The following is a 13,133-nucleotide window of genomic DNA, read 5'->3' on the forward strand; positions in this document are numbered from 1 at the left end:
AAAGTATTGTTAAAAATATTTTGGTATATATATGGATTACCTGCTCTCTTGGGGAGGGGATAAGAGGAAGAAGAGGGAGAAAAATTTGGAACACAAGGTTTTGCAAAGGTGAATGTTGAAAACTATCTTTGCATGTATTTGAAAAAATAAAATACTATTAAAATTAAAAATATTTTGGTGTTTGTGTGATCATTTTATCACTGATCTCCTTAAGATAAATGTTTAACAGTGAGACTTCTTTGTTGTTTTTCAGAATGACTGGGCTAACTTAGTTCTGCTAGACATCAATTAGTGTTGCTAACTTTTCCCAAATCTTGCAACATTAACTATTCTAGCTGCCTATCATCTTTATGAGGATCAATTCTGATGAACTTGGCCCTCCTCAATAATGAGATGAACCAAATCAGTTCCAATAGAGCAGTAATGAACTGAATCAGCTGCGTCCAGGGAAAGAACTCTGAGAGATGACTGAACCACTACATAGAATTCCCAATCCCTCTATTTTTGACCACCTGCATTTTTGATTTCCTTCACAGGCTAATTGTACACTATTTCAAAGTATGACTTTTTGTACAGCAAAATAACTGTTTGGACATATATACATATATTGTATTTAACTTATACTTAAACATATTTAACATGTATTGGTGAACCTGCTATCTGAGGGAGGGGATGGGGGGGGGGAGGAAGGGAAAAATTGGAACAAAAGGATTTGCAACTGTCAATGCTGAAAAATTACCTATGCATATATCTTGTATATAAAAAGCTATAATAAAAAAAAATAAATAGAAAAAAAAATCTGATACATTTGTCAAGCAACTTGTCCAGTGTTACATAAGCAGCATAATATCAGTGATATTGTTTGAACTCAATTATTCCTTATTGCAAACTTAGCTCTCTATACACATATAATGGTGTACTATTTAAAATTTGAGGCTCTGAACTTGGATTTTTTAAATATATATTTTGATGACTTAAAAAATATATATGCGTTTTATAATTCACATCCCCAAAGTGGCTACATGTATGAATTTCAGAGAGATTCATAAATTCAAATGAAAGAATAACCAATATTCAAATCACACATTCATAAATATACACATACACAGGAGTCCAAAAAGTTTAAATTCAGTTTATCTTGGGCAATGATAGTGTTATGCCACGGTTCTTTTTTATTGTTCTGTCTTAGTTTCCCTAAATTGTCCTGTCTCAGTTTCCCTGAATTGTTCTGTTTCAGTTCCTAATTATTCTGCTCAATCCTGCAACACCACTTCTCCTTCATGATGATCCAGATAAGGAGAAAGATCTTCTATCTTAGACATCATGACCTACCCCACTTATCAGAATGTCTGGTGCCTCCTCACAACTTGTCATTTTTCTTCTTGATCCCAACTTATCAGAATGTCCAGTACTTCCCCTCACCTTGTCAGAACCAGATTGATAGTCTGTCCACTCTCAGTACTCTGACTCTGCCCCTGTCTCGGTCTACCCCCTGGTAGCTTGGAGCAACATGTACATCATTGAGAACTCACATTAGCTGCTGGATGCTGGATTCTTAGAGATGATGGTCTCATTCAGCCGTGGGACCAAGCCATGAATCCATATGGTCCCAGTAAATCTCTTTCAAATAAAATATTTAAAACTCTCTAATCTTTATCCTGCCTCAGTTTCTCTGGCATTACATTAGCCAGAAATTTCTCTCTCAAAGGGGTGGGGTGGGGAGGTGGCATGTGTGTTTGATGAGGGTGTGTTCCCTTTTGAAATTAACACTCTGAAATTCTGTCCCCTTTGATTCCTGACCCTCCCAAACTCCATGGAGTCTGTGAGAGAGCTTCTCAGACTGGGTCATTTCTAAGGCATATCACTCCATTGATAGCCAGATCTCCATTCAAATTCAGGCTGAAAAAGCCTCCAAAGTAGTTTCAATTGGAAGATCCTGGTCTGATCAGTTCAAACTGTCCCTGGCTCCCCACCAAGATTTGCTCTCTCATTTTCTGCAGAATTACCTTGCCTGCTGAGAAGACATTCTCTTCTCAGTGCTAGCCTCCATTTCCCTAATAGGACTTTGCCACTAAAGAAGTCAGTTTTTTATACTGTAACCCATTCAACATATAAAGGACTGCTTGTCATCTTGGGGAAGGGGTGGAGGGAGGGAGGGGAAAAATCGGAACAGAAGTGAGTGCAAGGGATAATGTTGTAAAAAATTACCCTGGCATGCGTTCTATCAATAAAAAGTTATTTAAAAAAAAAAAAAAAGAAGAAGTCAGTTTTTTGTTTTTTGTTTTTTTAGCGAAGCTGACCTTATCCATTTTTTGCCACCTAAAACTCTTTGGGTTCATGAATTCTTTCACAAACTCTCTCTTGCCACTAGACCCCATCATATTCATAGACACAAGGTATCCCACGAACCATTATTGGAGAAATTTCTAGTTTTCACTGTTGGACAAAATTAATAGTTTATATACATGTAATAGTAAAATTTCAGTGTTCCGGAACTGGAATTAGATGTGGAGTTCATGAAAAAAAAATTTTTTTAAAGGTCTGGCAATCAAGAAAGAAGCTTATAGACAACTACAACACTGAAAGCATCTAAAAGAGGCAAAAAGCAACTTGATACTCCAGAAGTACATGGGCCTAAAACTAAAAACCCCTGGGGAAAAGGTAAAGGCAACAACAAGCTGCTGTTGACAGTGTGTAAATCTACATAGTTGTTTATCTTGTTTGGTTTTTATTCAAAGTTAAGTGTACAACAAACATTTAGTGGTATGCAAAATACTTAAGGATTAAAAATCACTGATAGTTTAATTCTGTGACAACAATAGTCCTATGTATGGGCTCTTACTGATTCAGAATGTTTATGAGACAGTTTGAAATAGTTTCCCCATCTTCAGTTAATCCTTGCCTTATGTATGTTCTTTTGCTCTCTTTTACAGTTTTGAATTAGGTGGTTTTAAAGAATGGATATTCCAAAGCAATATGCAAAAGCTATGGCTTTTAAAGCAGAGTTTCAGTACCTCAGGGATGCTGGAATTAATGATTTCTCTTGAAGTTGAAAGACCAATTAGAAGATTTTTTTAAATTTTAAACTATCCAATATATTTTTAAAAAATGCTTGTGGGCAAAAAGGAGAAAGATAGTAAATTTCTTAATCTTTCATGTGAGGTGCAAGGCTGTGTTATATATTTCATCACCGTTTGGGAATTTGTCTAACTCTGGAGCAATTCTTCTCACTATTATCAGTTTATCAGAATTCATCATTTCCTTGTTGAGGACAACAAGATTTTAGGTTCACTGGAAGTAAAAAAAAAAAGTTCCCAAAACATTTTCTGGGGTGGACTTGTTGCATTCTGATGAAGATGCCCAGGTCATATAGGCTGACATGGACTTCTGATAACAGTTTGGGGAGAGTTTTGGAAAAGTGAGTTTCTGATGACCAGCAGGATGAATACAGAGAGGCTTGGAGAGACTTACATGAACAGATGTTAAGTGAAATGAGCAGAACCAGGAGATCATTGTATACTTCAACAACGATACTGTATGAAGATATATTCTGATGGAAGTGGATTTCTTTGTTGGTTTTTTGTTTTTGTTTTTGTTTTTGTTTTTAAATTTTATTTTATTTAGTAATAACTTGACAGAATCCATGCCAGGATAATTTTTACACGACATTATCCCTTGCAATCACTTATGTTTCGTTTTTTCCCCTCCTTCCCTCCTCCCCCCCCCGCAAGATGGCAAGCAGTCCTATATATGTTAAATATGTTGCAGTATATCCTAGATACAATACATATTTGCAGAACCGAACAGTTCTCCCGCTGCACAGGGAGAATTGGATTCAGAAGGTAAAAATAACTCGGGAAGAAAATCAAAAATGCAAATAGTTCACATTCATTTTCCCAGTATTCCTTCTTTGGGTGTAGCTGTTTCTGTCCATCATTTCTCCAATGAAACTCAGTTAGGTCTCTTTGTCAGAGAAATCCACTGGAAGTGGATTTCTTTGACAAAGAGACCTAACTAAGTTTCAATTGATCAATGATGGACAGAAGCAGCTATACCCAAAGAAAGAATACTGGGAAATGAATGTAAACTATTTGCATTTTTATTTTTCTTCTCGGGTTATTTTTACCTTCTGAATCTAATTCTCCCTGTGCAACAAGACAACTGTTCGGTTCTGTACACATATATTGTATCTAGGATAAACTGCAACATGTTTAATATATATAGGACTGTTTGCCGTCTAGGGGAGGGGGTGGAGGGAAGGAGGGGCAAAATCGGAACAGAAGTGTGTGCAAGGGATAATGTGTAAAAAATTACCCTGGCATGGGTTCTGTCAATAAAAAAGTATTATAAAAAGAAAAAAAAAATAAATGAACCTATTTGTGACATGTTTGTGTGTATATGTATTTTAAATACATTTTCTACTTTTGAGAAACAAAAAAAAAAAAAGAAAGAAAAGTGAGTTTCTGAGTAAAAATTACCTTTTCCCAATATTTAGGACTACTTCCTTCCACTCAAAAGAGACGTTAGACTAACAACTGTAGGACATTCAACCAAATCATATGTGGTGTGTTTTTCACTTCCCTGCCCTAATTCAGTCTTGCTCTAGCTTGTAAATAATGTCCTTCCTAAAATGTGTTCCAAACCAAAAATAATATTCCAGATGTGTACAGGACATAGACTACTGAGGGAGATTTCCCTTTTTCTGGGCATTGTATTCTGTTCCTGTAGTATAACTCCTAATAAATGTGCAGTTCTTAAAACCCCCAGGTCTTTTTCACAAGAACATAGCTATTTAGCTATGCCCACTCTATGTTGTATATGGATCAAAACAAACAAAATAAAGTGACTGAAAGGAGAACTATATTTTAGTCCTACTAAATTTCATCTTGTTAGATATGACTCATCCATCCAGTCTGTCAAAATCTTTTTGGAGCCTCATTTTGTCTTTCAGTGTTAGCTATCCCTATCTGACAAAGATCTGTTTCTTTATGCAAGTCTCTGGGAAAGTATAGATTTTCTGTAAGTTATTCTGGCAAGACAAAATATTCTAAGAGTCCAGCAAATCCTTTAATTGGACTAAAATCTGCTAGTGACTATAGTAAATAAGTTTTAGGAAGCTGATTGTGGCATAGAAACAGAATCACAAAGCTAATAACAAGAGGCCAAATTTGAACCCAGATCTTCCTCACCCTAGAATTTTACCTGCTATGCCATGCTTGTCTATGGTAATAAAGAGAAAGAACAACAAAATACACATCTTTTGACCTAATGGTCCCACTACTTGGAACTCAATATTCCTTTTATTGACATTCTCTACGATCTACATTCTTTTTACTGACATTCTCTATGATCTACATTCATAGATGCTTGAGGGTGGAAAAACAAAGCACATGTCCAGTCACTACAGAATGGCTAAATAGATTGTGGTAAGTCACTGTCATGGAACATGATGTCAGAAAAGTGATAAATATTAAAAACACAAAAAATAAAAGGCAATATACAATTATGCAAAGCAAGATTAATAGAACTGGAAGAACATACAGTTGGCCTATGAAGAAAGGAGTGCTCTACTGATTTGACTGATCACTGTCTCTGGAAGGCTGAGGCCTTTCAAACAAAAAACAGAGAAGTACTAGAACTTAAAAATTTTAAAATACAAATGTTAAAAATTGTTTTAACGTATAATTGGGGGGTAAGTATTTAAAAAAAAAAAAGAAAGCAGAAAAACCAAACAAATCATGGATAGAAAAGACAAAAAAAAGAATAAAAGCAGAGAGAAGACTCGAGAAGAAGATATAAGAATGGTCCCAGGGATGCATAGAAAAAATACTGTCTCTGAAATCAAAGGAGCTGGCTTTAAATCCCATGCATGGAATGAATACTGTCTCTGGAGTCAAAGGAGTTGGCTTTAAATCCCATCTCTGACAATACTTGTGTAACCTTGGTAAGAAATGACACCTCTTTAGCCTGTTTCCTCATATGTAAAATGAGGGGGTTGGATTAGGGTCCTGAGACCCTGTCGAGCAAGACAGTGGCGAAGACAATGATCAGAAGCCTAAACTACAGATTTAGATCAGAGGAAAAAGCCAATTACTAGATCAGTAGGAGTCAGAGGGAGCAGAAATGACCATCCAAGGTGGCTTGAAGGAATGCATAGTTAGTTCTATAACATTTCAATTCTGTGTGTGTGTATATTTGTGTACACTTGAGCACATAGCCTGCACCTCAGTGTTCCATAATCCCTTTGGTTTCATATTGATTTAAAAAGCCACTTATTAGTACTATGTTTTATTATATTTTTATTTCATTAAATATTTTCCATTAAATTTTAATCTGTTTCAGGCTACACTGAATATTGTGAAATGTCTATTTGAAACTTCTGACTTAGTACATTGGTCTCCAAACTTTTTTGATCACGCAAAAGTTATTGCACAAACCTCCCCCTGTCTATACTCATACATTATACACATATATTACTCTACTAAACAAATATAGATATTAATTATACAATTTAGATATTTTTAAAGGATGAGATAGTGAAACATATTTAATCTTAGCACCAACAGGATCTCCCTGAGTTTGCTGAAAAGGGGAACAATGACATATTCAGACTACGGTTTTAAGAAATCTCTTTGGGCAGACTGGAGAATAATATAAAGCAAGGAAGTCAACTAGGAGGCAATTATTTCAATACCCAATATGATATGGGCCTAAAGTAGAACAATAACATAGATATGAAAGATATTCTGAAGAAATCATATTTAGCATCTGACTATTTGTGGGAAATAGAAGAATGAAGAATAGGTGACATGGATGTGAATGAACCTGGTAATGAGAAGGACAGTGATACTCTCAACAGAAATAGAAAAGTTTGGAAGAGAAGCAAGTTTAGGAGAAAAATTAATATAATGGGGGAATCTACAATGCAGATAATAAGTCACTGACAACTGCTCATTCTGTCAAAACCCACATTAAGGGGCAGAAGGTGATCTATTGAAAGAAGAATTTTTTATATATCCAGGAAAAGAACTGTTTGGAGCAGGCAACATCATGACGGAGTCACATTATAATCCCTTCCACATGCAAAAGCAATAAAACAAAACGATTTTTAAATACATGTCATTTTGAAGAGGGAACTGAGTAACAAAGCTTTTAAACAAAGCAAAACATGGGAAAAAATGTAAGGGAAGGAAGTATAAGAAAGGGAAGTACACAAAACATAGATATTAATCTTCTTGTCTTAATAAGACTGAAGATGCAAGCCATTCAGATCAAGGACCCAAATAAGACTTACCATTCATGAGCACTTTGAGCTGCTTGTCATAAAACTCCATTTCTTTCTGAGATACAAGCACACATTCTGCACACTGTCGTACAGGATCCACAAAGCACATCCGAGGCAAAGGTACTTTCTTGCTGCAGCATTTATCACAGAAACACTTCCCACAACGGCGACAGTGATGCTGGGCAAAGAACCAAGAAGTCATTAGTTAGCAAAGGGTAAATTTACAATTGGGCAAAAGCATGGAAATATGGGGAAGTGGAGACAGAAAATGAACAGATGACAACAGTCAAGTTATTCAGGACCAAATGTTGAAAATGCCATCATCAATGCTTGATTTAGCAACCATCTAAAAATGATTGCATAAAAATAGAAACCACTTCTTAAAAATCACACTTATGGTCAAGGTCAGCCAGTTAGTCATGAAAATGAAAATTAATATAGGCCTCAAACCCATTATGCTTATGCAAGACATTCTAAGTGTATATTTTATCCCATTTTTGCTGTTCATCAACATTATGACTTCCCCTCTCTGGGCTTTCGTTTTCATGGCTATAAAATGAATGGGCTATTCATGTGAACATTCAGTTGTCTTTGTGCTCCAAGTTCCATGAAAATGCCTACAAAAGTAGTTCTTTCTCCTCCAATATCCAGAATAGATAGCGTTCTCCAACTTGAATCACAAAATTTTTGATTTGTAAAGGGTCTTAAAAGTCACTGAGTCCAATTTTCTGTCCCATGTAGGAAAACCTTTATAGCAACCCTGACAAGTGATAGTTCTATCTATCTCTGTTCAAAAGACATCTAGTGATAGGGAAACCTTTTATTACCACTGAAAATATAACAAAATTTCAAGTCCTGTCATTTTATAGATGACAAAACGGAGAATCAATGCAGGGGAAATGATTTATGACTCTTAAAGTCCTTAAGGAGCAAAGTCTGTATTCAAATCCATGTACTCTGTCTCCAAACATAAAGTCCTTGGCTCTATATTATGTTCTTGTTTACAAATCTTGATGTTCAGATTTAGATAGAATGCAGAGAACTCAAGGGAATAAGAAATAATTGATAACATTGTTTAAAATGGTTTTTACTCCCAGATAGATGAATAAAAATGAAATTAAAATTGTAAGCTTAGGAGCCCCTTGAGAACAGCAACTCCTTTTTTGCCTTTCTTTGTATTCCCAGCACTCAGCAGTCAGTGCCTGGCACAGTATAGGCATCTTAAAAATGCTTACTGACTGCTCAACAATACAGTATCTCCCATATATAGAGGACAGCACCGGTTAATTTTGCAATAATTGTTTTTAATGCTAAGGGTTCAGAATTGGCTAACTGAATAGTTTTTTTCATTTGCAAGTTCTGAATCAGTACTGTTAGTAACTCTATACCAAGACATATTTTTTATTTGCTGTTCAACTGTGTCTGACTCTTCATGATCCCACTGAGCAAATACATGCCAATAACATGTGGGTTTTTCTTGATACTAGAGTCATCTGCCATTTCCTCCTCCAGTGGACTAAGGCAAATAGAGAGATTAAGGGACATAGCTAGGAAATTATCTGAAGCCAAATTTGAACTCAAGTCTATCTACTGAGCCATCTAGCTATCTCCCCCCATACTACTCATCTACATACACACATACATTCATATCTATACACACACACACATATACAGAAATATGTCTCTGTGTGTGGATGTATATTCTTTATTTATTACATTATTTGGGGCTTTGCTAAAGAATTGTAAAGGCAAGTCAAACAATACCAGTATCTACACAGAGGAATAATCCTCCACCAAAAACATGAACATATCACTAACTCAATTTCCTCTCCCTGAGGTCACTGTTTCCTAACATTATCTTACCTTTCTGGTTATGAAATCAAACTTGATGTCACACTGCATACATCTTGGACACTAAAAGAAAAGAAGACCTATGTAAAATAGTGCAGGATTGATGTCAGGGTGTTTTACTCAATAGTGTGAGACTAAAAATCAGGAAAACTTGTTCAGAGGACAAGCTTCTCCCCTGAGCTTTTGACCCCAGCTAAATAAATGGCAAAAGGGTTTCCTCCTTTAAAAAACAGTGATAATCCCTGCTATTAAAAGCTGCTTAGGCCACAGTAGGGAGGATTAGTCGATTATGCATCTATGGTATATTATATAACAATGGGCCACAGAATTCAGGACCAATAAAAACAAGATTTAGTTGTGCTTGTTCTGAACAAAACTTTCTGTATTAGCAAGTCTTAAATTAAAAAAAACATTACCAGTAGCTTACACTAGTGACTCATTATGGACACAAGAATTTTAAAATAAATTCTGAATTTTATCCACATATAAAAAGGATTAGAACACTGAACTGTGGAATTTTAGAATTGAAAAAGATCTCAACAGCCATCTAAATTAGATAGTCTAACCCGTACTCCCAAAAGAATCCCTTTGGGATATAAGCCCAGTAGTAACACTGTTGGGTCAAAGGGTATGCATAGTTTGATAACTTTTTGAGCATAGTTCCAAACTGCTCCCCAGAATGGTTGGATTCATTCACAATTCCACCAACAATGTATCTCTATTATGCCATTCTTCCTTGATCTCCAATGAAGGGGAAGCCATAACTTCCAAGACTACCCAATATACTTTTAAATAGCTCTAATTATTAATAAGTTTTATTTGACTTTAAAGTCGAAATGAGTCCCAAAATTTGTAGCTTGCAAATAGCCACAGAATAGTTAACTCGAATAAACTATTTGATAGTTTTATGTTTTCTTCTTCTTCTTCTTCTTCTTCTTCTTCTTCTTCTTCTTCTTCTTCTTCTTCTTCTTCATTAGGGAGTATGAAAGAATACTAAGCAAGAGCTGGCTGCTCTTCTATCAGACAAGGAGGTAATCCAAGGCAATTTCAATAAACTTATGATGGAAAGTACCATTCACAAACAGAGAGAGAATTATGGAGACTCAATATGGATCAAAGTATATTATTTTCATTTTTTTGTTGTTGTTGTTTATTTATTCAGCAGCATAACTACCTCTGGCTGCCAGATTATTTTATGGTTTCCAAAGGTTCAGAAATCTCATGAATTTGTCTGTAAATGCTAATGATCCATTTAATATTTTTGGAAAGGATTGTAGGGAGACAGTGGAATAGGAAAGAAAATTCCAAGCTCTCCAGATTTCTCCCACAAACAAAATTGTAGACTGGTGAAAAACAAATAAGACTTGGGGAACAGGGGTCCTCTGAGGACAATCAGAAAAGTCCCTAAGAAAGACTCCAGAACCTAAGTTTGGTCTGTGAGTTTAAACACTTCTAGGCTAGCCCCACTGAAACAGCAAGTGGAAAGCCCTAGGGCTAGCTGGGTTCAGAGGTAGACTCAATCCCAGCAACAGGAACTTTCACCTCCCCAAACAGTGTGAGGAATCAGGAGTTCAAGCCCAGGAAAAATGAAGGAACCTCTGCTGATAGGCAATGCCAGGCCCAGCTGCGCGGATGAGTGAAAAAGCAGTGGGTCAGGGAAGCTGCTGACTGAAGGCATTTTATAGGAAGATGGAGTTCTTGGTTTTGGGTTCCAAGACAGAAGGAAAAACTGAAATGAAGCCAGAGACATCATTTCCTCACCCCAGAATTAGAGGTGATTACCCTAACACACTCTTATTAAAAAATAATAATGAGCAAGTGAAGAAGAAAGAACCTAACCATAGAAAGTTACTATGTAAATAAGGATGACCAGGGTTAATCTTCAGAAAAGGATACAGAAATAAAAGACTTTTCTACCTAAGAGTAATGTTAAATGGTTATCTGCCCCAAAAGTATTTATAAAAACTCAAAGAATTCTTTAAAAATCAAATGAAAGAGATTGAGGAAAAAGGAAGGGAGGAAAGAAGGAAGGAAGGAAGGGAGGGAGGGAGGGAGGAAGAACTATTCAAGAAAACAAGATTATGAAAAGTCAACCAATTAGAAAAGATTACAGAATCTTAAAGAAGAAAATAACTTGTTGGAAATCATAATTAGGCAACAGGAAGCCAGTGAAGTTACAAGAAAAAGAAATAAAGCAATATAAAGAATGATAGAAGATTATATGAGACATCTCATAAGAAAAATAGCAGCTCTGGAGAACAGATGAAGAGAAAACATAAAAATAACTGAACTACCTGGAAGCTATGATCCAAAAAAGAACCTAGATACAATACAAGAAATAATTAAAAGAAAATTGAACTTAAATGAAAGAGTAAGAGATAAAAGCAGAAACAGTAAAATCCAATTATCACCACCTGAGAGAGATCCTACAAGGAAAACATACGGAAACATCATTCCTAAATTTTGAAACTTTTCAAAGCAACATCAAAAACGAAAGAGAAATTTTTACAAGCAACAACAACAAAAGCAACCAAAATATATTGGAGCTACAATTAGGAGTCATACAAGATTTATCCTTAACTACAATAAAAAAAAAAAAGTCCTGGAATATTCTATGTCAATGATCAAAAGAACTAAGGTTGTGGCAGAAAATATTCTATACAGCAAAATTAAGTATGCTATTGCGTGAAAAAAAAAAAAGGTCATTTAGTAAGATGTCAAAATTTCAGGATTTTGTTGCAAACAAACCTGAATTCAATAGAAAATTTAACATGTAAGAGCCTATATCAAAGATTAATTTCAAGGAACTCATTAAGAACAAACTATTTATGTTTTATATGTGGATGGGTAAACCACATCTCTAAGACTGTCATTAGTAGTCCAAAAGAAAGAATAGAGTAGAGATGAGTATGATGTGATTATGAAAAGCAACATGATGTAGGAAAAAATAAAAACAGTAATTATGTTATACAAATGAGGTGTCAGTGCAAGAACCATTGCAGATGAAGTAGATAAAAGAGGAGGGTTGGTATTTCTGAAATCTTAGTCACTTTGGGAATGGGGAAAAAAAGAGGAAACAAAACACATACACACACACACCAACAAGGTTATAGCACCCTCCAGAAATCTATAAAGAAATAAGAAGGTGAGAGAATAGGATAAGGTGAGTTATAGAAGGATATGCAGATTAACAGGCATGAGATAAAGTGTGTAGATGAATGGGAAAGGGATAAAGGGGAAGGAAGTGATTGGGCGAGAGGATATGGGAAGGATTATTGGGATGTGGGAGGAAGATTAAGAAATAGTAAAGAAGGTTAGCATGTAGAAATAAAGTAAAAGAATTAGCAGGGATAGGAAACAAGAGATAATGCATATATATGTAAGTGTGTGTGTGTGTGTGTGTGTGTGTGTATTTCTCATTCCCAAACATAAATATATTTGTGCTTAACTGTAGCCTGCATGGGAGAGACGGTTGGGGGGGGGGGGGGGAGGCAGAAAGAAGAGAAAAAAAGAATAAAGTAAAAAAGTAGACAGAGAGAACAAAAGAAAACCTACAAGGAAGAAAAGAAGGTCAGTTCTGAATACAATGTGTTTTATTATGCTTTCTGGAAATGGAAATTTATTATTACATATTTTGAATCTTCTCATATGTTTTGCTGTGCACATGCCAATTTTTTTTCCTTTTTCTGTTTTTTAAATTTTTTCTATTTAAGTGAAAATTTTAACTTTTCTTTTTTTTAATCAATGACTTGGATAAAAGTATAAATGAAGGTTCATGAAATCTGCATATGATACAAAACTGGGAGGGAAAACTTAAAATAAAGGTAGACCATCGGTATCCAAAAGTTACTGACAGGCTAGAGCACTGAAAAAGTAAAATTCAATAGGAATAAAAATAGTCTTGCATTTTAGTATAAAAATAATCAATTTTGCAAGTATTAAATTGGGGAAGCATGGTTAGACAACAATGATTTTGAAAAAGATCCAGGGGTTTTGG

General features: G+C 35.3%; 1 protein-coding gene across 2 annotated transcripts in view; it reads right to left on the bottom strand.

Annotated features, from left to right (window-relative positions):
- ZFYVE21 (zinc finger FYVE-type containing 21) overlaps nucleotides 1-13,133 on the bottom strand; it is a 30,009-nt gene that overhangs the window by 7,987 nt on the left and 8,889 nt on the right. For both annotated transcript variants that reach the window (XM_051978295.1, XM_051978296.1), the window contains exons 2-3: nucleotides 9,149-9,199; nucleotides 7,295-7,463 (exon numbers count right to left, since the gene is read on the bottom strand). In XM_051978295.1, coding sequence (XP_051834255.1) covers nucleotides 7,295-7,463; nucleotides 9,149-9,199 — 220 coding nt within the window. The remainder of the gene's footprint in view (nucleotides 1-7,294; nucleotides 7,464-9,148; nucleotides 9,200-13,133) is intronic.

The sequence above is a fragment of the Antechinus flavipes genome, chromosome 2, assembly GCF_016432865.1.
Source record: "Antechinus flavipes isolate AdamAnt ecotype Samford, QLD, Australia chromosome 2, AdamAnt_v2, whole genome shotgun sequence".
Lineage (NCBI taxonomy): Eukaryota > Metazoa > Chordata > Mammalia > Dasyuromorphia > Dasyuridae > Antechinus > Antechinus flavipes.